Genomic DNA, 23,914 nt, shown 5'->3' with positions numbered 1-23,914 from the left:
TGTCTCAACTAGTTTCCCACTAACAACTCCGTCATCTAAATAGACATTGGGGTTTATCTAAGTCAAAGTATGCTAATGTTGTGTCTAAAGTTTAATTTAAGATCCAAAAATCCAAATTTATTGTTTTTTTAATATGAAAAAATTACGTTTACCAATTTATTTCTTTTTTTTTCTAGAAAACTTATATTGCTCTATAAGGAAATAATTGAGGACTTTATGTCCCCTGAAATGTTTAAAATACCCCTATGTAATTAATATTTAAATTGTAAAATAAATGTCATTATTTTAGTGATGAAATAAATCTTCAAAGCTATGTTTCCTACCAGTACGTCAACGATTGCGTGCATCTCTATTATATAAGGGAAGGGGGGAGCAATGGTGTCCTTTTTTGAAATGCCTATTTTGCCCCCCTTTTCTTTCTAAATTACAAAAGGATTGTCAAAATCAAAATCGGCACTCAAAGAAAACTACCGAAAATTAATTTACAACACTCACTCACAAATCACTTAAAAGAAGAAACTTTACAAATCACTCATACAATTGAGAAATCACATTCTAAAAAATCACGCAAATCACTCAAATCAGGAAACTTTATTAAAACTTAAAATTAACATACAAACTAAAACTAATAACCTAGAACGTCAATACATACAAAAACATTTACAAAAATTTACTTACAAATCACTATTCTCAAGAACCATTCACAATTAATGTGGGCCATGATAAAAATAGAGTTGTATTTGTAGTGAAATCAAAATTTAGAAGTTAGACAAGGAAAAAAATTATTTACTTTTTTATAGTTTTTCCTATATATAATAAAAAAATTTACATATATTTGGACCTTTTTATTCTATTATATAATAGCGATTAATTATCAAGGTAAAAAGGTTTATGTAAACTATCATTCAAAAATTAAAGTACATCATATCTCTATTATATATAAGAGAAGGGGGGGAGCTATGGTGTTCCTAAATGAAGAGACTATGTTACCCCCTTCCCATTCTAAATTACAAATTCACTTACAAATCAAATGGGGCTTCGAACAAAAATACCAAAAATATAATTATAACAATCACTCACAAACTACTACTTATGAAAAATTACTTGAAATCAAAGTGTCACTTTCTTTACAATTTATGAAGTATTGTACTTAATTCAAAAATCAACTAAAAAATTATAATATTAGAAATCATAAATAAATTCAATAAAATTTCTATTTTGTTCATAGAATTTAACTTTGAAAAGTAAAAAAAAAACAAAAAAATGGTAGGAGACTTAAGTGACAGAGACTAAACCAATCAAATTTTACAACTAAAAACAATTATATTTTGTATGACTAATGTTCAAATTTTGACTCCGAAAAAAATCGAGTTTCTGTTTTGAAAAAAAATTCAAGCACGCATCGCGTGCAAAAAATTCTAGTATGATATAGGACGAGTAAGACTGTGTTCTTTTGGACTGAATTAATAAAAATTCAGTTCAGTTTAGTTAGTTTCCTTTTACATTTTTCTTTCATTGTAGTTTAGTTTAGTTAGTTTTCTTTCACATTTTTCAATCATTGTAGTTCAATTCAGTTTAAAAGAAAAACAAAGTCTAAGAGTTTGTTTTCTCTATCTTATTTTTGCTTATTTTAAAAGAAAAAAATAAATTTGAGAAAAAAAAAATGAACAAGAGAGATCGTATGGCTAAGATATAATTCGAGATTTCGGCACTATTGTTTTCGATTTATTTTCAATTCAGCACAGTTCAATAATTTCTTTTTACAGTTTTCATTCAGTTCAGTCCTATTCTATTCAGTTCAGTACATTTCAATTCAATTCAGTTCAGCCTAAATAAGTTCAAAAGAGTAGGGCTTCGAGTTGAATTTGGGATCTAATTTTGCGATTAGAATAAAACTACACGGCGAACTAACAAAAAATCATCCCCAAACCAGAAATCTAAGCGAAAGAAGACAGAGAACGCCAACGACGACGAATGAAGTCACACTCTGATCATCAATAACAACAACAACAACAGTCAATCGAGTCAACCCAAACCCTCACTTCCTTCCTCTTTTCCTTCTCATCCAATCATCCAAAACTCTTCATTAATGGCCGCCAACAATTTTCTCTCTCCTCCTTCAAAACGTCCTCTCATGTCTGACTCCTCCAATTCTCTCTCCTCCAACACCACCACCACCAAACGCGCCAAACCACAACCACCACCATTACCTATCCCCGCCGGCCACGCGTCCCTCCGTATGCTCTGCCACGCGTCACTCATTAGCAGCTTCATTGGAAAATCTGGTTCTTCAATTAAAACCCTGCAACTCAACACTGGGTCAAAAATCCGAGTTGAAGACTCGCTTCAACTCGGTTCCGATGACCGAGTTATTGTGATTGTTGCACCAAATATACGTATCAAGAAGATGAGTTCGCTACATGGAAATGTTGAATTTGAGATGGAAGTGTCTGCAGTGCAAGAGGCAGCAGTTCGGGTTTTCGAGAGAGTGATGGAGATTAGTGGAGAGGTAACGACGGCGTTTTGTAGGCTTTTGGTGGAGGAGAATCAAGCTGGATCAGTCATTGGGAAAGGTGGGAAGACTGTGGAGAAATTGAGGAGAGAGAGTGGTGCTAAAATTAGGGTTTTGTTAGGGGATAAATTGCCTCCTGGTGTTTCTTCTCCTCATGAAGTGGTTGAGGTGAATTTTTTTTATGTGATTTTTTTGATTTTGTAAACTGTGGTTGTGTGAATTTTTTACTTCCTCGGTTTCAGTTGGGAAAAAACTTGTAATCTAACCACTAGAGATAGATATTAATAATTAGTGGAGTCCGAATTAGCATAATTGAAACGGAGGGTAGTCTATCTGGTTGGTAGGTGTAGCAATTTTCGTTTTGATTTAGATGTTATACTTTTAAAATCACGGACTCCTAGGTAATTTTTGAGTGTAGATAGATAGAGAGAAATTACTATCCAAAATGATAGTGTAATATCTAACTTGAAACATTCTGAAATAGAAAGTGCAACATCTGAAAAGAAACGGAGGAAGTAGATAATTTTGGGGAAGTTTTGGTTAAGATGTCAAAGTATTGTGCTTTGAGGTTGTGTATTATGTTATTTATGTATGTGTCTCATTTACTTGTTTACTGCCTTGGCTTTCGACTTTAGGATTTGTTCTATTCGACTTATTGTAACTTATTGAAACTTAAGCTTTGTTCTTTTGGGCACGGTTTTAGTTTAGTTTCAGCTCAGCTCACTTTAGTTCAGTTTCTCCCAAAAGAACACGGCTTAAGTAACTGATTTTGAAATTTGAAACTTATATGAACTATGTCGTAATAAGTTGAACAAAATACTACTTTAATTTCAAAATAATTGTTAGAAATTAGATGTATTTGGTGATTAAGGTACTCTAAACTAAGGTACTTTTAGCAGCTCTGTCAGGTGTTTGCATAAGTAGCTTATTTGAAAGGCTATAATTTTTTCCAAAAACTATACTCTTTTGGAGTATAAGATATTTACTTCTTTTACTTTATTATGCAATTAAATAACTTATGTGTCGTTGATGTCATCCTACTGTGTCCTTCGACCTTATTTTTGCTAGATTCGACCACTCAGGGTTCAGGAGTCAGGGACCAATGCGATACAACCTGAAAGGACTTATATTAACTGCTTTTTTAAATGAAGAACTAGACTGTAATCTAATGGATAAGCAAAGATGATGTTTTTCCAATACTTAGTGGGTTCTAGAGAGTAGTTACATGCTATTCTAATTCTATCTATATTGTGATCTTGTGATGAGTACTATAGCTGTCTTTCTTTTCCTGTTTAATCAGATTGAGGGGGATGTATTGGCTGTTGAAAAAGCTCTTCTTGGTGTTTGCGGCCAACTTCAAGAATGCAGGCAAGCAGATAAGTCGAGCATCAAGGACAATGAGAGCAGACCTTCAGAATTGAATTCAAAATCCTCAGTAAACGAGTTTCGTGCTGATCCTCCTCGTCATCAGATGCCGTCATCTGTGGTAACTACCTCTTATAGTCCTGCTTTGGTGGGAAGACCGTCATCGTTTGAGCCTGATAGGCTTCGTATCCGATCTAATTCACAGTCATCAGTATATGATTTTCATGCTGATCCTCCTCTTCATCAGACGCCGTTATCTGTGGCTACTACCTCTTATAGCCCTGCTATGGTGGGAATGCCGTCATCGTTTGAGCCTGATAGGCTTCATACCCAATCTAATTCACAGTCGTCAGTATATGATTTTCGTGCTAATCCTCCTCTTCATCAGATGCCATTATCTGTGGCAACTACCTCTTATAGCCCTGCTTTGGTGGGGAGACCGTCATCGTTTGAGCCTGATAGGCCTTCCACCCAATCTAATTCACAGTCATCAGTATATGGATTTCTTGCTGATCCTCCTCTTCATCAGATGCCGTTATCTGTGGCAACTACCTCTTATAGCCCTGCTTTGGTGGGGAGACCATCACTGTTTGAGCCTGATTGGCCAAGTACCCAATCTAATTCACAGTCATCAGTATATGGATTTCGTGCTGATCCTCCTCTTCATCAGACGCCGTTATCTGTGGCAACTACCTCTTCTGGCCCTGCTTTAGTGGGGAGGTCGTCGTTGTTTGAGCCTGATAGGCTTCAGAACCCAGACATAAAATTGCAACAACAAGAAGTAGTTTTTAAAATTCTTTGTTCGAATGATAGAGTGGGTGGCGTAATTGGAAGGGGAGGATCGATTATCAAAGCACTTCAAGAAGAGTCAGGGGCTAGTATAAATGTTGGATCTTCTGTTGCTGATTGTGATGAGCGATTAATCACTATTTCTTCTAAAGAGGTCTGTTGGTTGCTGGTATTAGTAGTCTCAGTGCTTGATAGAATTTATATGTTTGAATATGCAGTGCACTGATTACATTGCATGAACTTTTGTAGGATGTGGACTCAAGAAATCCTCCTGCACAACGTGCTGTTGTTCTGGTTTATTCTAGGTCTGTTGAGGCTGGTGCAGACAGGGGGCTCGAAACAGGCTTGAACAAGGGGTCCTCAGTCTCTGCACGACTTGTAGTCCCATCCAATCAAGCTGGTTGTTTGTTGGGTAAAGGAGGTGTTATAATTTCTGAGATGAGAAAGGCAACTGGAGCTAGCATACATATACTTAAAGGAGACCATTTGCCAAAGTGTGTTGCACAGGATGACGAAGTAGTCGAGGTAATATGTCCTTTCTAAAAAAAAATCTACAGTTGAAAGTCAAAGTGTTGGCCTTTATTATGATGGAGGGGATTGTATTGCTAATATGAGAGACAGGCACGCACGCACAGAGTGAGAGATATCCCATCAATGTCATTTCTTGTGAAGTGTGTCAATAATGTCGTTGTTTATTCAGATAAAAAACATAGGATACTTTTACCTTTGAAGGCAATTCATGTATTCAAATTAAGGTGGTTGAAATGAAAGATGATTAATTTTTAGGGGCTTTGCAGATGAGTTTTCCGTTTGTGTGGCCTTATGACATTCATGTGCTTTGATATCAGATTATTCATCTCTCGTAACTATAAGGACCTCGTCAGAATACTACGCATTGGTCTGGTAAGGACATTCGATGATAGCGATTGTGACTTAGAGAGTATATTTTCCTACTATGACAATTTAGAATTAACAGTCATCTGAATTACTCCTGATAGCACTTGCTTATTATGGCTAGGATTCGAAAGATCTTTTTAGTTTGCGTTCTTTCCTATATAATGCTTGGTGATGGTTATGGTGTATGATGATGGGTCAGGGTGCCATGGCGCTGAACCTTGTACTTGCTTAATAGTTTTTGAGGAGCAATGAAATTCGATAATGTGATACCTAAATGCCAATCTGTCAAGCAACCCCCTTTTTATACCGATTAGTTACAGGACCCTCAATTTCCTGTACCAATTTGGCAATTCATCCCTTTTGGATCTCCCGAAAGCTTGCCTGGCACAATTAATTCCAGGTAATCGTTGCTGTTTAGTATGATGCTAACTTTGACTCCTAGGCTAGAATAGTTTCGTACATTATCATTTGGAAGGTGATGCTACTATGTGAGTTCATTTCTTTGATGTCTGTGATACGAGCTGTCAATAATATAACAGATCTTGCATCACCTGAAAGGATTTTGTTTGTGCATGATGTGAAGCTTTTTGGAAGTAATATAAGTACGAAAGAACGCTTATGGTTATCCAATTCAACTTTAGAAACTTACAAATTTTTTGGCACAATGAAAAAGATCTGGTGAGCGTCATAAGAACTTGCCACGATGACAATATTTTTCTGGGGAAACGGTTGTAGTCAAGTGAAAAGGAATATGGGGTTTCTTTTCAGATCTGAATGCTTGAAGTCTATAATGTTCATCCTTTTCTTGCATATGTGTAAACATGCCTTATTCCCTTCAGTGCCTGGGAACAAAATGTTTCTTGTTATTTGGATGTAAGCATCCCTCCTCATACTGCTAATTCTGATTTATCCGTTTCAAAACACATGAGCTTCTGCCTTTAGTTGTTTTTTTTTGGTGGTATACTTTAGGTTGAGTTATTCTCGTGTCTTCTACTGCCAACCATGTGTTGACACCTATAGTGGCTACTTGATTTAGATGTAATCCTTTCTTTGGATGATCTCTTTTCAGTGTCCGTTTTTTTATCATATCTTGAATCAAAGGTTAGCTGAAAGTTGAAATTTTCTTATTTCCCTTATTGCTTTTTCATATCCCAGATCTCAGGGCAGTTCGTGAACATACAAGATGCTTTGTATCATGTAACTAGTAGGCTTCGAAATAACCTTTTCACAAGTAAGACCACAAACACCTCGGGAAGCGGGAATGGTAAATTAATTTCAGATACTACTATTCATGGAAGTGTCAGAGATATGACACCTAGTAGTTTGCGCCATTCTTCAATGACATCTATGTCTATAAATGGACAAGCTACTTTAAGGCAGGGTTTGGATCCATCTCTGCGTCCTCATGTGTCAGAACATTCTCCTTCAGTAGGCCTTCGAACATCTGAGGTAAGGGATCTGCTTTATTTTCTATTTTCCCTTGCTCTTTGTTCTCTCCGCCTCTCTGCCCTTATGATGTACTTCTTCAGTTCCTCCATCTTACAGTACAAAGTGTTACTAAGTAAAATGATGCTTGATTAGTCTTAATGTATATTTTTAAATTTTGAACTTTTTATAATATTAACTTAATAGATGATCAAAAATATTAATGGTCAAAGTTGTGTGTCAGCAAGCGTGAAATTCCAATTATTGCAATTTCTTTTTTTGAGTAAGTGTTGCAGCTATTAATACACAGAGGAAGTCTTTTGCTTCCCATTTGAAATGATGTTGCGGTGCTTGCAGACTGCTGGAGTAAATCCTAGGAGTTTTGTGAATCTTGGCCGAGGTTTGGCTTCTGCTAATGGTGGAGTAGATCTTGGCAGGTTAGTAATCTACTACTACAGACTGCTTTCATCTCTTTGAGGTTTAGCAGTGGCTTTAAATTTTATATTCAACATATTCTGCTGAATATGTTCGGAAGTTGGGATTTTATCCACTTATATATACGGGGTGGTTCTGATTATTGTAAATAAAAGCAACTAATCTTTGTTGTTTGTTATATCATTTCAATCAACATGCTGCAACATTTGTGAGGATATTGCTCCATGACATGTAACTAGGCATACATAGGGAGTTAGATCCTCTCCAGTCTCCACTTCCTTCATGTTCTACGGATAAAGCACGACGGAGGAAATTTTGGGGTCGGGGTGTGTTTCTGGTTTAGGTGTTGTGATCTGAAAATTGGAACTGGAATCTTTGCAATTGTTTACATAAGTATGCTTGCGATTGATTGGCCCCGTTCAACGCCTTTGATAGAGGTAATGGTATGTAATCAATACATGAAGTTACAAGGTTATGACCCTTAGATAAGGTACGGCTGTCAATACTGATGGGAGGATATGAAAAAGGTTTTAGTTTGTGGAACTTTATAACATGATGGAAGAGCAAAGATCATGTAATTAATGAATACATTAACTGATTTTTAGTAAATACTTTTTGTACTCACTAACCGGTAAATTTTTTTGACAGACCACATAGACCAGCTTTTGTCACAAATACAAAAGTGGAGATCTCGGTTCCTGAGAGTGCTATCAGCTCAGTCTATGGCGAGAACGGGCGCAATCTAACGCGTATACGACAGGTATAGTCACAACTTTATGTATATGACTTAGGATTGTCTAGTACTAATAGGGCCATAACGTTGTTACATGAGATATTTATGTGTCTTATTACTTCGTTTCTTTTTCTTATTGGACTGTCTCAGATATCTGGTGCACAAGTTATTGTGCATGAAGCTCTTCCTGGAGCGACACATAGGACCGTTGTAATATCTGGGGCACCTGATGAGACCCAGGCAGCTCAAAGCCTCCTTCACGCATTCATTCTTACTGGGTCATCCTGACAAATTATTCAACTTGTGTAATTTTTCATTTAAGTTAATTCAAATTTGTTGTAACCTATGTAGATTTAGATCTATTTCCCAAAAACCGTAGATTAAATCCAAAGAATTGTATATTTTGGAATGCAGAGAGCTGATTCTTTGACCATGTAAACATTAATTTTGCAGCTATTTATTTTTTATCTATATATGCAGATATTTTAGCTATACATAGATGTTTAGAACTCATTCTAAATGTTTCCCTCAAGAATAATTTATGTCTAGCTACTGGCATCTAGTCCAGAATTAGTTGTCACGTCGTCCTATTCCTCCACATAATTTTTCAAGATCTTCTACTGCGATTGCTTATTTCTATTCTCTTCCCATGACAGCATAAATGTGATGCATATAGTTATAGATTATGAGTTTCTTGTGGTTGGACATCCACCTTCCTTCCCAGGATGCGTGATCCGGTTTTAGAACTATAGTTGTGGACTTGTGGTATTGTTGTTTGATCTTCGAAGATGACATTATTGGTTTTAAATCAAATAGAAGTATGAGAGAATTACAAATTTGAACTATATAGAGAATTAGCATAGATATAGCTTTAAGAAATTACATTTAGGCCAGTCTAAGAGTACACCCACATACAAATTAATGTGGATTTCTGATATAACCTTCAGAAAGCCCGAGGTGATATCTCCAAAAGCACAAAAATACATATTAAGAGAAAAAAGAGAGATCATACAAATGCGAGAATAATTGCAGCTTGCAGGGCTCATCCTCAGCCGGAAATTGGAAGTCTAAAACACGAGTTCATCAGCTCTTCTCTGTTGCATCAGTCGAAGAAGCTGTTGCAGAAGGTTTCATGGTAATAACTGTATTGTCATGGACACCTTGTAGAAGAAGCTCTCCATCATATGTTAAAATCTTTCTCTTCTTTGCAGCTCTTAATGTTCCAACAAGAGCTTCAAATATGTTTGCACATCGATCATCATTAAATAGGACACCGAAGGTGACCTATATATATAAGGATCATATAAGTTTTCAGGCAAACCTAAATTGGAAAAAAATTATGAGAATCCATATAGCAAAAGAAGGTCAAGAATTCCAAGTATAGACTCTTAGATAGTACTTTGAACTAGAGTTCATCAAGATATTATGTTTTGCCATCTCTTTGCGACTTCATCAAGATATTAGTTGCTTCTATTATCACACATGATGTGTTTTCTTCACCTAATTTTCACTTATTTGAACTTAGTAGCCATAGCCACCAAACTTAACCGAAATTATTGGCCCTGGACTGAACATAATTGAACTTATTTTAGTTCAATTGATCTTGGGTAACTCACTAACCCTTAATGGCCGCGAACTGAACTTTTTAGAGCTATTATGTAGGGTAATTTTGAAAACAAACATCTGGAATTAGACCTTTCACTCTGATCATAAGGACGGACCAACGAGGAGTTCCTCCAGTCCTTTTGAATTGCCTTAAGCAGTGTAAAGAGTAAAAACAATGTGACATGGAATGAGGCTCTTGAATCTTGATGTTTCCACAGGTAAGAAAACAAACACAGATGTAGCATAGTTTAACTATGACCCTTGAGATCAGATTAGTCTAATGACTATTTTTTTTTTTTTTTGATCGATATGAGCCACGAAGGCAGTACAAAGAAAGGAAGAAGGGATCCGAACCTATAACCTATCGTTCACAGGCCACAACACCGCAATCTTAACCACTAGGCCAAGACATCCTTGGTAGTCTAGTGAACTACAACATGCATTACTTGCACAATTAACCACCAATCTAAAATTAAGAAAGTTCCCTAATCAATGGTAGTCTTTAACTCTGAAAACCTGTGAAAAACTAAGAGGCCTTTTTTTTACTTTTACTCATCTGGTTGATTTTTCAATTAAATTGCAATGATTTCACAAATTAACTGTGACCAAATTCTGGTATAATCCTGCATTTCGAGATTAGCCCTCCAAGAATGTGATAAATGAGTGAATAAACAACATCAATGATCAATTTACCCAGATCAAAATTTAGATGCATAATCTATTGAAAGTTCCAAAATTTGCCAATATAACTATAATGAACAAGATCAAATTGTAGGAAAGATTGTAACTTAAAGAGCATAAGATGCAAAAATGGGAAATATGTCAAAAAAAAATTAGATAAGATTGAGAGAAATTAAGGGATGATTATGACCTTATAAGATCCATCTTCTTGGATCTGACCAAGCCTTTTGATTTCCTCTTGAAGCTTCCCAACTTCTTCTTCAACATTCATGATTGAAATTTGAAAAGTCTCTGTCTCTCTCTTTCTATGGCTATCTGCTTACTAATGAGTAACAGAGACAGGATAGACAAAAGTTGATCGACAAGTTATGGTGCGTGCTAGGCCACTCCTATGGAAAACTAGGCCATAAATACTTGTTTAGTCATTGTGGTTATAAACCTGTTTAACTAAATGGGTAGATCTGAACCCGACCTGAAAATTAAATGAGTTAAGTTCAGGTTGAAACTTTCAAACCGAAAATAACTCAACTAACCCGTTTAAATTAATTCTAAAATCAGACTCAAGAACAAAGAGAGTGTGAGAAAGAGAAAGTGGGAAAAAGAAACTCATAAATTAGCCTAATTCATGTAATTGAAGATGGAAGTTATTGTTGCAGTCTCAAGTACTAAAGAAATAGAAGAAGAGACATGAAGACTATACAAAATGACTTAATAAATTATTAATAAAAGTTATTGGAGCTGAACGCGCCCAATTAAATCATATATTTTTTTCTTATATATTTCTAACCCTTGAGAACTTGTCCACCTATTCTTGAATCTTGGAAGAAATTTTTTAAATTCATGTTAAACGGGTTGGGTTCAGGTCAACCAGTTTATAAACAAGTCAGATTCGGATCACGTTTGGGGGTGACTGATCCGTTTATATAAATAGGTCGACCTGAATTTGATCCGATCTGACCTGATTGTGGTAAGAGAAAGATTGAACATATAACAATTACTAATTAAAATGTGAAATAGGTAAAATAATGGATTTTACTTCAAGTTGAGTTACTCGTAAACTCGTAGGTCTAAAAGTTTATCAAAACTGTTTGGGTTGTTAATTCAATACGACCCAATTCAACTTGTAGATTATTATGAAATCCTTTTTCATTATAACTCCTTCATGAATTTTCATATGACGATATAATTCATTTATCACAAAAAACTGTTTATAGAATTATGAAAAAATAATTAATAATTGTGTATACTGATAATTAAGAATTTAAAAGTAACAATGTTTAGTGAGTGTATGTTCAAGTTGATACTTATCAAATGACTCTCCTAAGAAGAAAAAAACACTTTTTTAATACTCTAAACATTTGTCTTTTATGCAAATTCTTTCTTATTAACTTCGATTATTACTCCCTTCATTTCATTTTAATCTACACACTTACACTTTTCACGTATGTCAATGCAAAACTTTGAGGACATATATTTTCAGTTTTGTATTTGTAAAAATTATAAAAAAATAAATATTAATAAAATACATGTTATGATGAATCTAACAAGATCCCACATGACTATATTTTCATCTGCTTATAAATCACAAGTGATGGTCAAAGTGAAATTTGTGAATAGTGTAAAATATCAAAGTGTAACAGTTAAAATGAAACGGATGAAGTATCATATAACGTCAAATTTACATACAAAAATAGATTAAAACACAAGTTCTTTAATACAACTACAAGAGCACAAATCACTCAAACCTCACACTGTAATCTAGAAGTAACCATTATCCTCTTCATCATCAACATAATTTTCTATATATCCTTCTTTCTTGCAAGCACAATTGGATCCTTCAGTCGTCTCCTAAGCTTCTCAACTTCATCGGCTAGCTGTTTCTTGTCTTCTGTAAGCCCCAATACCACATCTCTCTACCAATTTATTGGGTCTTCCTCATCAATCCACCTAAGCTACTTGCATCCTTTTGTGTTAGTGTCAGTATCACAATTTGGGCATGTGTAAAATCTTCTTCCTAGGTCATCCTTAGTCCAATTTTTATTCCTATTACAAGGAGTTTTCCACCGTTTTCGACGAGTGGACTAATCTCTTGCGGGAGTTTGCATGGGTACCTCAAAGGACAACATCCCTCATAGCTGAGATTTTTTCCATACCCAAGACTTGAACCCGAGAACTTGATTAAGGAACGAGAGACCCTTACTCACTCACGCCAATCCAAATTGGTGCCTAAAAATGACTTTGGATAACAATTTAAATTTTTAATATTTTTTTAAAAGTGCAATTGACAAAGTTAAAATCAAAGAACTATCATTCACATAGTAGACACTTTATTTAATGAACTAGTTTATCAAATTTATGTCTTGTACCCTTGTTCATGGATAAAAAGAGTCAAACGTTTGGTCAACCTAAATTTCTGCCATAAAATCCCACAGAAAAAACTAAACCAAAAAAAACATTTTTCTTTAAAGAAAGGAAGTGTGCTGCTGAATAAAAATCTGTATTTGTCCCTTCAAAACCTGGAATGTGGTCTCTTCTATAGGCGACTTTAGCTCTGCAAACAAAATCTAACTCTTCAAATCTTTATCCATTTTTAGTTACTTACCCCTTCCCCACCACTTTCTCTTTCTCTCTCCTCGTCGTCTTCTCCAAAACCACCACTGATTTTTTCTCCTTATTCTGAGAATTAGGGTTTTACAGAAGAGAGAGAAATTCTTTCCGAATGTTCCTAAAATGGAGGTTTTAAACAAACACTTTGAAGATCACAATCATCAACTCGCGCTAATGGCGGAAGATGACGTCGACGCTGACGATTTCAGCGCCGGCGAAGACGCGCATGTTAGCGTAGCGATTCCTGGTAATGTGGATAGAGGTGAAGTATTGTGCTCGCCTTCATCTTCTGTTCCTTCATCGTTGATTCGGAGACGAACGAGTGAGCTTACTATCGCATTTGAAGGTGAAGTCTATGTTTTTCCTGCTGTTACTCCTGATAAGGCAAGTTTCTTAACTTTTTTTCAATTTTTTTTTTCAATTTTTTTTGTGGTTTGTGCTGGAAGAAAATTGTCATTATGTCAATTGAGAGTAGAATAGTGATACGAGTGCATTCGACGAGAAACTGGAGAATATGTACTGGAATTTGAGGGGAAATGTTGGAATTTTATTATTTTGTTTGTTAATTTTTATGTGAACAGAGCGTATAGTGATGATTTGATGGACAAAAATCAGAAATCGGTGTTGATGTTTGTGGATTGTGAATACGATTGTCTATTCTGAAGAAATGGAGTTTGTTCTTAAGAAAATGGATTACGATTTTGCATGGATTATTGATTTATAGTGTGAATTTTATTGTGAAAATTTGATTTCTGAACTGACTTGTAAGATTAGTATGTTCGATTTTTCTCAATATACTAGCTTTGAAGTTGCTAGGTGCTAGTCAAACGCTGTTGTGGATTTTTTTTTTGCTGGTATGATCATTGATATTATGTGATAAATTTATTTATATTATCCACCTATTATAATTTATAGCTTGGTATAAAATGCATATATATTTCATTGGAGCTGTTGGCTGGTGAAATTTGTAGGAGTGGACTCTAGTATCTTATACCGTGGTAGCTTTATTGAGCTTTAGAAGCTCGATACGTGACTACGTGAGTGCTAATGGAAGTTGGATATTTGAGAGATATATTAGCAGAATTTGCAAAAGGTGTACTTGTGAATTAGAAATGTACTTTGTTCCTCAATAAATTAGGCTTTTTTTTTTCTGTTTATTACAAGTATTTGAGTTTCAGATTGAATTCGTATGTCTACTTGTCTTTTAGCTACTATTTGTCAGTTTTCAGACTGACATTTTAATTGTTATCTCTGCAACTTTGAGCATGTGTTTTTATTCTTATGGAAGCTGCCGTTTGAATATACGATTTTTTAATTTTGTTGTAATTTGGTTTTGACAGGTGCAAGCTGTTTTATTACTCTTGGGAGGGTGTGACATGTCAAGTAGTGTGCCTACATCAGAGTTCTTACTTCAGCAGCATAATATGGTATAATTGAAGCTTGAGAGTTTATGCCAATTGTATGTTTGTTTCCCTTGATATTAATTGAGGTTACATGCTTGCAAAATGATGCAGACACTAGGTGATCCTTCATGTGGCCAAAAAATCTCTCATAGGATTGCATCTCTGGTTAGATTTCGAGAAAAGAGGAAGGAAAGGTGCTTTGATAAGAAAATTCGTTACACATGCCGAAAAGAGGTTGCTCAGAGGTAATCCTTTCCTATATCAAGAGTTTATTTCTTTGTACTCTCTGAAAACAGAAGAATTTAGTTCTGTTGTTTATTGCATTCAGGAGGTTTATGTTGGGCATAATCTTTGAACCAAGATTGAGTTGGCTTTTTAAGTATTCAATCAATATCATAGACATTTCGTGTGTGGTTTCTCTGTTACTCCTAGAACTCGTGTCTTGGTTTTAATGTTCATACTTGTCCTTGGGCTGAACGTATTCTTGGTATATGCAGCTACGAGGATATTTTGTTCACGAGACATGCAGATCGAACTTAGAAATAGAAATGTGGAGTGTGGACCATCTATTAAAATGAATAAGGAATTCTTTTGCCTGCCCATAGGCTCAACTTCTCTACAATATCTACCCCTCCCCTGAACACACCTGATAGCAATTAATGGAAAGAGGGCTAGGGGTAATCTTGCTTGATTACAGTGAGTCCGTGACTTACTTCATGTTGGAATCTGTGAATTCAGAGGCAGTACACTTTCTAAGCATGCAATATGATAATTATCAGTTTTTTACCAAAGAAAAGTTTGGTTGTCCTGCCTGCTTTATGAATTGAACTGTGTGATTCTGGTGGGCCTATTAACTTCAGGGCTTCTTGAAGGAAAATAAAGGCCGGACCTGGTGGCTATTAATAACTTTATCTGGCAATTTTCTTGTAACTTCTTAACAGTATAAAAGCTTTTCTTGGGCATATGTTGTTTATCTGTCATTCTGATGCTATCCTAAACTATGGTCTCAAATCTCAATCATGTTTGATTAGGATGCATCGCAAAAATGGACAATTTGTCTCATTGAAAGATCGCTACAAACTCGCTGCTGCAAACTGGGATCCTATAGATGGTACACCACCTCCAGAATGTGTGTAAGTTTGAAATAACTTCTTGAAATACCCTCCTTTTTTTTCGGGGTGGGGGATGGAGGGTTGGGTGGGGATCGGACAAAGTGTTAGTCAATGGAAACTGATTTTCATAATCTGTATTGTACTTCTTATTAGTAAGTAACTCTTATGTGGCATGCTTTTTAAAACAGCCCACGCAGTTGTCAGAACTGTGGAACAAGTGAGAAGTCTACACCAGCTATGCGCCGAGGTCCATCTGGTCCGAGGACTCTTTGCAATGCTTGTGGGCTAATGTGGGCTAATAAGGTGGATTTTGTAGTTCTATCAATCTATTTATGACCTGATGTCACAAACTTGTGATATATTGATATTATAATCAGGGAGTTAAGAGCTTGAGACAATTGCATTTATTTTCAGGGAACGCTGAGAGATCTTTCCAAGGTTGGGAGAAACATACCATTTCAGGGTGATCCGGTATGTGGTTTGCAGCTTCTGCTTTTTATTTAGTGATGATTATTTTTCTTTAATTTGTGGAGCAACGTGGATTGACAGTGATTTTGTGTGCTTTGATTGTTAGCTATTTGAAAGACTAGGATTTGTAATCTTAGTGTTGTATTGCATTGTCATTAATGGGTTTGATTGCCACATAAATTCTACTGAGATATGTAGCTGTTGAGGATGGATTCACTTAAATTTTCATGATGTTGCATTTGCAGGATACTCAAAGTGATGTAAAGCCTCTAGCCATGGAGCCTGACATTTCCTATGCTAATCAAGAAATGCAGGTAATGTGTGTCTCCATTTCATATCGGATGTTAGGGATTTGGCCAAGTTTATAGATAAAAGGCCTATTCTATATAGTATTAGTTGTATGTGTTGCCTATTCTAATTTCTATGTAGTAGTTTGGTAAATCGGTGAATATATAAAACAGTAGAATGACCAACTTTAGTTGAAATTCATACGCCACACATTTTGTGTGACTATGAATATATACACATGTAGGGGGCTAGAAGTTTCTGCATATAAGAGGGTTGAAAGGTCCTATATCATGAAAGGCTCTCATAGTTCACTTCAATAATCTGATTGCAGAGAAGCCCAGAGGAGGCAAAGCCTGTAGCTTCTGAATCAGGGAAAACCTCAACTAGAGAAAATGAGCAGGTACAAATTCTTATATGAAAATCTGGGTTTTTCGGTTTTGATACTAGCTTGTACATGGGGGGTATGGTCTTGCATGTCTTGATTATATAAAAATATGTTGATGCAAGGTCTAACTATTGAAGCGACTTTAGCTTGCTAGCAAAGCTATTAGCATTGCATAGCAGGGGTTGCACATTTGAAGCTCGTTTACCTTAATATCATTCCTCATATTTTGATTTTTGACATTGAACACTCATTTTCCCTTAATGTTCTGCTGTTCTAGTTTTTTTATTTTCCCAACTATTCCCTGCATATTGTAATGTTTGTTTACAGTGTGTAGGCTCATTTCCTGTTTACGTGTACTTTTACAAAAAAAAAAAGTTTTCTTTTTCCTTAATATTATTTTCCTATCATGTTGCTTGTATATCTAGTTTGGGGTTCTAGTATTATTTCCTTTACCTGCTTTTCATTGATATTATTTTAATGTGTTCACATAGAGTAATGAGAAAAAGATAGCAATCGGTTTCACTATAAATAGGGTTTACTGAGCTAATTTTCACTATAAATTATACCAATATATATGGTAGACATTCTTTTGCTGGATCGTGATAGAGTTATTTGAATGTGTGTTTTCAATAATATTTTTTCATTATTTTAACGAAAATGTTATTAAAGATATTAATGGTTCAAAGTTGAATTCGAAAAAGCAACCAAGAAGAATACAACAGAACAGAGAGAATACTGATACTCTTTGATATTGTGAGTTAAATTTCGAGAAAAGAAGCATATAAAACCTTAAAAACAAATATGATAAGTGGTTTGAAGGAGTTACACTAACTCGTTACTTGATGTTTGAATTATTATTCTTCATTATGTACAGGATCAGCGTTGGGTTTAGTAGCATCATGATTATAATACTCCCCACATAACCCGCCACTTTTTCCTTCTTGTTCTTGATGTGAACATTATTCTTTTCGAACTCATCAAATATTTCGACAAAACGCTTTTCGAACCCGTAATTTTTTTCTTATTTTTGATGAGAACGCCATTCTTTTTTAACCCACCAAATGTTAAAACATGAACGCTAGTCTTTTCAAACCTATGATGTCTATGTTGTTTAGCAAAATCACTTTAATTAATACTTGAGGTGTACAAGATTTCCAGTATAAATTCTCTTTTTTTTATATATAAACCAATTTTACCGAACTCTTCTTCGATTAAATAAACAAGAAAAACTAGAGCACATCCCGCACACCAAGGCATGAAATACTCAACAAAAAGCAATAAGCCATGTAGCAAGACTTAGCCAGCAAATAGAACTTGACAGACAAACTGCCACCATTGAAAGTTGAAACCATTAGAAGCATACTAAGTCAACGCCGATTCCAAAAAATAAAAGCGCAAAAAAATTGAAGTCACAAATCCCAATGAAGTGGGATGATAATCTCACGCATAGAAACAACTAATAAGCCGTGTTCTCCAGAAGTTTAAAAGAAAAAAAAATCTACTTTTTGAGGGGTTTACAAATCCGGCCAGTGGAATTTTTTTGCTAAAACCCACCAGCAAGGAACATAATACAGAAATGTAAAAGATTAATCCAAATTTTTGGACTGCTCCGATAGACCGATACCATGTTAAGTTTATGAGGGGGAGAAAATAATGAGAGCTTATATTCTATTATGTGTGTTCCCTAAGATAATAATTTATCCTAACATACTATGATATCCTAAAGATATCATCATACCTTTATTATCTGTAGTTTTCCTAATAATTATGTACAGGATCCACCATTCGGTGTAGTAGCATCATGATTATAATACTCCCCGCATACTTTTTAATTATTCCATATGCTTCTTCACGAGTTTCAATGCACACCTTGGACCTTTGTTACGTATTACAAAGATATCAAAAGCTTATTTTCTGAATATAATGGATCGAGATGAATGTAACAATATCCAACTTGATAATTATCACTATATGTAGTACAATAATTGGTAAAAATTTGAGCATGTTGAAATATAAAAGTGGAACAATGATGAAGAGCAAGTTTTGTTGAACCTCGCTGGGCATTGTGTTTTCAAGGACTAACATTTTTTTGTTTCTGCACAGGATTTGCTGGAGAATGATGAAGCTATTACAAATGATTCTGCAGGCTCCTTACAGATTGGATCAGTGAATGTCACTGAGCAGGTAGTTCTGTATTCATTTAATGAAAGATAACCTGCTACAAAATTTCTCGTGCTGGACTGTTAGAAGCTGCATTGAGTGTAATTCTTCTACATTGGAAAATTTGATACCAAACATGCCTTACCTTTCAACAATTCCAACTATTGATCAACTTGCAGAGTCCCAACTTTAAGAGTATTTTCTCAAAGTAGTCCAGATATTCGGTATGGCTTGTAAACTGTAAACTATAGTAAACAAAATTAGGAATATCACTTCGCTCTCTTTTCTTTGACCTTTTGACCATCACCATGTTCATTTTCTAACAAGTTATATAAGTCATATGGTTTTGCTTTGGGAAGACACTCATAAAGTTGGGACTATTTGGAGTTAATTAATAGTCAGAAGTCAGAACTGTTGGTGTCTCTTAATCTTTAGGATAGAAAGGGAAATGCTGATGAGGTTCATCAGACAATGCTTTTTTCTAGTATCATTATTGATTTTTTTTCCCTATAAATTTCCGTTTCCTAACCTCCCTTAAGAAAGAAATTTGCATAGAAGAAACTGAATATATGAAGAAATGCGGCCAACTAATGTGTACTTAATGAAGAGGATGTTTTTATCTTGAATTGTCAGTTTCGCTCACTGTGTTACTCGTCTTTTGGTTCTCTTCTTTAGTTGACTTAGAATGTCAGATCCGTTACTTTTGGATTCCCTTCTTTAGTTGACTTTTAACAGTTATTGACTTATTGTCACCATTTAGGTGATACATCTAGTACTCGTCAGAAAAAAAAGGTGATACTGTAGGTCTATACCAGTAAATTTTGCTGCTAAGAGTGTCAAATTTGGACTCTTCAAAGAACTTCCTATATCTTAGTCCTTGAGATTAGACTTCCCTACCCTTTGCGGAGCAGCCAATGATACTCAAGTAGTGCCTTCTATTTTTCTAGTGGCTACAGTTTCGATTTTGATCGCAGAGGGCCTTGGGCTGTTAACTTTCCGGAAAAATATTGTTAAAAAATATAAAAAAAATAATATATAATTACATTTTGGGGTTACTAGAAATCATTTGAAATCATTTCCATGCCTTAGAACGGGAATATGGTAGCCTTAAGAGCTATTTAGAATTAAAGTGGAAAGATGAAAAAAAAGCTGTAAAATGTATTTTTAAGGCAATGTTGAGAGTCCAACCACACAAGAATCATTCCAGGGCATCCTAAAGCACTCGGGAAGGTCTTGGGCGAAAAGATGGCCAGCCTGGAAAATTCAAAAAAGTGTCCTTAAAATAGCCAAATTTTAAGGTTGTAATACATGTTTTTAGGCATTTTTGGGACCCACGCAACAAAATCCAAAGGGTACATCCTGTGGTCATGGAAAACCATTTGAAATCATTTTCATGCCCTAAACGGGCATATGGTGACCTCATGGGCTATTTTGTGGTTGATTTGGAAAGATGGAATTTTTTTGTAGAATGCATTTTAAGACATTGTAGAGGGTCCAAACCACTCTAGAGTCTTATCAAGGAACCCCGAGTATTTTGAAAAGGCCCAAGAAGAGCAAATAATACACTCTTTGAGGCATGCTCGGGGTATGGACAACATAACCCATGGGATGCATTCTGAGTTAATGAGAGACCATTTGAAATCATTTCGTATGGTCGCCTTTGGAGCTATATCAGGGTCGAACATCTTAGACTGAAGCCCGTAAAAGACATTTCAAGACGATGTAGAGAGTTCCACATACCTGGAGATCATCTCAAGGCATCTTAAGGCCCTTGGGAAAGGCCTGAACATAAAACATCGTTGGTATTAAAGAAATCAAATTTGAAGGCTATAAATACACATTTTTAGGCCCTTTATGGGTTTCAAATAATAGCCCTCGATTTGAAAGTTAGCTAGGCTCATTGGGTGGTGTTGAGAGGCTTGTGGAGGTAATAAAGAAGAGCAAGAGCAAGAGGCTGGGGAAGATACAATGGAGCTCTTGATGGTATTTTTAAGTTAATGTAGATGTTCTCACGACTTAAAAAATCATCTAAAGGTATCCCAAAACCTTTGGGGAGCTCTTGGGTGAAAAATATCCCAAGGTTTAGAAAAGTACTCTATTTACCTGTTTCGGAGGCAATACCCAATTTTTTGGACCTTTCATAGACCCGATAAGTTTTCCTTAAGGAAAACATTCTAGGGTCATAGGTGACCATTTACGAACATATCATAGGGTTACAGGTGGTAATTGGGAGCCTCTTGAGCTATTTCATGTGGGATAATAGTTGTGTTTAGTGATATGCACAATGCGGTGTCGTGCTCTATGCTTGTGTTTCATACCTATTTTACACGTTTGCGAAACATGCTTAGGGCCCAAGCAACTCGGTTTGAGGAATCAAGGGTTGGTGTTGGAAATCATTTGTGAATTCTGGTCGGATTGGATTATAGCATTGTTCAATGATGGATACATAGTGCATTCCTAAGAATTCAATGTATGAAATTCATGACAAGGCCAATGTTAAAGAGGTCAAGCTATTAAAAGTCAAGCAAGCAATGAAACCAAAACTACGAAGGCAAAGCTATAAAGCAGGGTAGTTCAACTTTCAAAGATGTGCAACAAGAAGTAAAATGTATAAGGTTCTCATGTCCGAAAAAGTGAAGAATTTAACAAATTTGAAGGCTATAATACACATTTTCGGAACTTTCCTGTGACCAGAGAAGAAAACCTACAAGGATGCATCTTAGGGTTATATGAAACCATTTAAAAGTATATCCTTGGTCAAGGGAGAGCTTATATTGGTAGATTAGGACTTTGGAGATATTTTAAGTTAGGCTATGTTGACGCTCAATGTTTTATGGTAGTGTATGGATGTGCTCTATCTTTGTGCCTCATCACGATCTATGGGAACTCCTATTGCCTTATAATGAGAAATTCTAAAATGAGAAGTGCTTCCAAATATCTTTTTCCCAATATTTTAGACATGACAATCCTTCTATTTTCTCCTATTCAGCCAACCTTACCTACTCCCCCCTGCCCCTTATTCAGTTTCCTTATTTTCTGAACAAACTTTAATAAGTACACAGTTTTTTAAGAGATAAGTACATAATCTTTTGAATGACAAGCACATGTTTTGTTTTAACAGAGAAGTAAACGCAATTAATGCATCTCCATCCACCCAAATCCCCCCCCCCCCAAGAGTGATGGAGCTGTAACGGTAAAGCTCTCAGATTAAGGTAATGTATATTAAGGGAAATTAACTGTCAAAGGTTGACTTTGAAAAGCTTAGAAAACGTGGGAACTACATTAAACGGGGAAGAAAGTCCGTGTAATCCCATTTGCAGCCAGTGCAGTTTAGAGTTGAAATCTATTCAGCGTCGCTTTTTTTGAATATTCCGTTGCTGCTTAGTATCTTGAAGATCAACAGATTTTTGTGGCAATTTGACCCTGAGGTGAATCATGCCATAAAAGATTCCAGGGGGGGAATGATAAAACTATAATCGGTGGGATTTTCTTTTTTGCAGCTGTTTGTGGAACTTGGGACCAACACAATAGCAATATTCTTAAAGGGTGATGCATTAGTAGCAAGAGGTAGTTTGTAATGTAATTTTTTGACAAGAGATATAGACGACGCAGCTTCTAATTTAGTTCTGTGCATGAGGAGTTCCCTTCACCCTTTCTAGAAGGTAGGAGTTGGTCACTGGTCAGTACTGATGCAATTTAGGTCTTGTAATTCTGTGCTAGCTGTCCTTGTTGGACTGTGGATGCAGTTGTAGTGTAGCCTTGAGCTTGTGATGTCTAATCTACTTTTTTAATATTTTTTTTAATTGCCAAAAGACCTGGGGCATTAGGTTTCCAGTTTTCCATGCTTTTGGGACTTCTAGATTGCAGACTGTACTTGAAGGTTTTTGTTTTTATAATGAAGTGACCAGCTGATCTCTCTTTTATGGATATTTGGATCAAGCTCCTAAAAGGCCCGCTTGAATAGAAGGAATGAGACAGTTGAGTCAGGCTGATTTCTTTTTATGAATGCGCTTCAATTGAAGGCATGGGGTTATATAGTCTCAAAGCACAACTTAATTCCAAACTTTGAGGTTCAGCTGCATCTTCCAGACATTACTAATAACCAAGAATGCTAATGTGGATAGAGTGTAGGTGGAAATGCATCACCAGCTTATCGGATTTAGACAGGTGTATGTGCCTATGAAAAGATTTCGGATTATAACAGATAGTGTGCAGGTTCCCCCCCCCCCCCCCTTCTCAAAAAAAAAAAAAGTAAAAAAAGATCAAAGAGACACGGAATTGCGTGTCATGTATGTTCTGTAGCTGTGGGGGACTCTTTTGTGGTAGTCAGGAAGTGTGATATAACTGGTTGCCTCCACAACGGGTTCCTTGTGGCTATATGTATGAGAGGTGAATTCTGGATATCCTTATTTTCAAGCACACACACTTCATGAAATTTGTGTTTCTACAATCTGGTGCTTTCGTTGCTTTTGTTCCTTACTACACATCTTGGCAACTGTGTATGCATTTTCATGGATGTGAATAGCCTAATGAAGTTGCTTATGTTTTGTAGGAGGCTCTAGAGGAAGTTACCAATGATTCAGGAACAGAATTTGAGATTCCTTCAGGCTTTGATGATTCAATGGGAGCTTTCTACTGACTTAACTTAATATGAGAAGGCTGCAACACATTTTTCATTCACGTTGCGGTAACAAGCACTTCAAAAGTAGTCAGTACATGTATATTATTAGTAATTATACCTCAAAAGCTTACAGGACCGGGAAGCAAATTTTCCAGGTTGAATTTTGTCAAGGATTCAAGATCGAGCCAGTTGCTTACCTTGTGAATTTGTTGTTTGTAAAGAGGAGGCTACTTCCCCTCAATACAAACATTAGATTTTATGTAAAAAGTTAGAAAGCGAAGATATGCGTAAGTACAAGGTGTAACCTGTAAGTTACCGAGCTTTTTTGTACAAGTTTTTCAGCTCAAGTTTTTTTGTAGCCTTGCGGTGCAAGGAACATGTAATGTAGTGCAAACACTGTACTGTCTTGAAGTTTGTTTGTTTTCTGA

General features: G+C 35.7%; 3 protein-coding genes across 4 annotated transcripts; 2 read left to right on the top strand and 1 right to left on the bottom strand.

Moving 5' to 3' along the window:
• Window positions 1–1,887: 1,887 nt before the first annotated feature.
• LOC104904723 (KH domain-containing protein HEN4) lies at window positions 1,888–8,650 on the top strand. Its single transcript, XM_010693084.4, has 7 exons — window positions 1,888–2,680; window positions 3,813–4,820; window positions 4,916–5,191; window positions 6,719–7,012; window positions 7,346–7,425; window positions 8,072–8,183; window positions 8,307–8,650. Exons 1-7 carry the CDS (start codon window positions 2,090–2,092, stop codon window positions 8,442–8,444), a joined length of 2,499 nt encoding a protein of 832 aa, XP_010691386.1. The 5' UTR covers window positions 1,888–2,089; the 3' UTR covers window positions 8,445–8,650.
• Window positions 8,651–8,985: 335 nt separating this feature from the next.
• Window positions 8,986–10,833, bottom strand: LOC104904722 (costars family protein). The gene is made up of 2 exons (XM_010693083.3): window positions 10,633–10,833; window positions 8,986–9,440 (listed from the first exon to the last, which is right to left on the bottom strand). The coding sequence occupies exons 1-2, from the start codon at window positions 10,711–10,713 to the stop codon at window positions 9,240–9,242; spliced, it is 282 nt and encodes a 93-aa protein (XP_010691385.1). The 5' UTR covers window positions 10,714–10,833; the 3' UTR covers window positions 8,986–9,239.
• Window positions 10,834–12,905: 2,072 nt separating this feature from the next.
• On the top strand, window positions 12,906–23,897 carry LOC104904720 (GATA transcription factor 19). Of its 2 annotated transcripts, XM_010693082.4 has the most exons (10): window positions 12,909–13,433; window positions 14,390–14,476; window positions 14,564–14,697; window positions 15,484–15,585; window positions 15,753–15,867; window positions 15,979–16,035; window positions 16,278–16,346; window positions 16,652–16,720; window positions 18,809–18,889; window positions 23,418–23,897. In XM_010693082.4, the coding sequence occupies exons 1-10, from the start codon at window positions 13,173–13,175 to the stop codon at window positions 23,502–23,504; spliced, it is 1,062 nt and encodes a 353-aa protein (XP_010691384.1). In that variant the 5' UTR covers window positions 12,909–13,172; the 3' UTR covers window positions 23,505–23,897. The 2 variants fall into 2 exon arrangements, with proteins under 2 accessions (XP_048492323.1, XP_010691384.1); XM_048636366.2 differs by lacking the exon at window positions 15,484–15,585 and having other exon boundaries at window positions 12,906–13,433.
• The last annotated feature ends 17 nt before the right edge of the window (window positions 23,898–23,914 follow it).

This window comes from Beta vulgaris, chromosome 9 (assembly GCF_026745355.1).
Source record: "Beta vulgaris subsp. vulgaris cultivar EL10 chromosome 9, EL10.2, whole genome shotgun sequence".
NCBI lineage: Eukaryota > Viridiplantae > Streptophyta > Magnoliopsida > Caryophyllales > Amaranthaceae > Beta > Beta vulgaris.
Note: the sequence above shows the minus strand (reverse complement) of the source record. Positions and strands in the feature narration are given on the sequence as shown.

What these genes read in the sequence shown, in the direction of transcription:
- LOC104904723 (XM_010693084.4), top strand. Translation starts at nt 2,090, where the DNA reads ATGGCCGCCAACAATTTTCTCTCTCCTCCTTCAAAACGTCCTCTCATG. An exon ending in TCACTATTTCTTCTAAAGAG is followed by an intron (nt 4,821 to 4,915) that starts GTCTGTTGGTTG and finishes GAACTTTTGTAG; the next exon opens with GATGTGGACTCAAGAAATCC. An exon ending in AGGATGACGAAGTAGTCGAG is followed by an intron (nt 5,192 to 6,718) that starts GTAATATGTCCT and finishes TTCATATCCCAG; the next exon opens with ATCTCAGGGCAGTTCGTGAA.
- LOC104904722 (XM_010693083.3), bottom strand. Translation starts at nt 10,713, where the DNA reads ATGAATGTTGAAGAAGAAGTTGGGAAGCTTCAAGAGGAAATCAAAAGG. An exon ending in AAGAAGATGGATCTTATAAG is followed by an intron (nt 9,441 to 10,632) that starts GTCATAATCATC and finishes TTATATATATAG; the next exon opens with GTCACCTTCGGTGTCCTATT.
- LOC104904720 (XM_010693082.4), top strand. Translation starts at nt 13,173, where the DNA reads ATGGAGGTTTTAAACAAACACTTTGAAGATCACAATCATCAACTCGCG. An exon ending in CGAAAAGAGGTTGCTCAGAG is followed by an intron (nt 14,698 to 15,483) that starts GTAATCCTTTCC and finishes ATGTTTGATTAG; the next exon opens with GATGCATCGCAAAAATGGAC. An exon ending in CAGTGAATGTCACTGAGCAG is followed by an intron (nt 18,890 to 23,417) that starts GTAGTTCTGTAT and finishes TATGTTTTGTAG; the next exon opens with GAGGCTCTAGAGGAAGTTAC.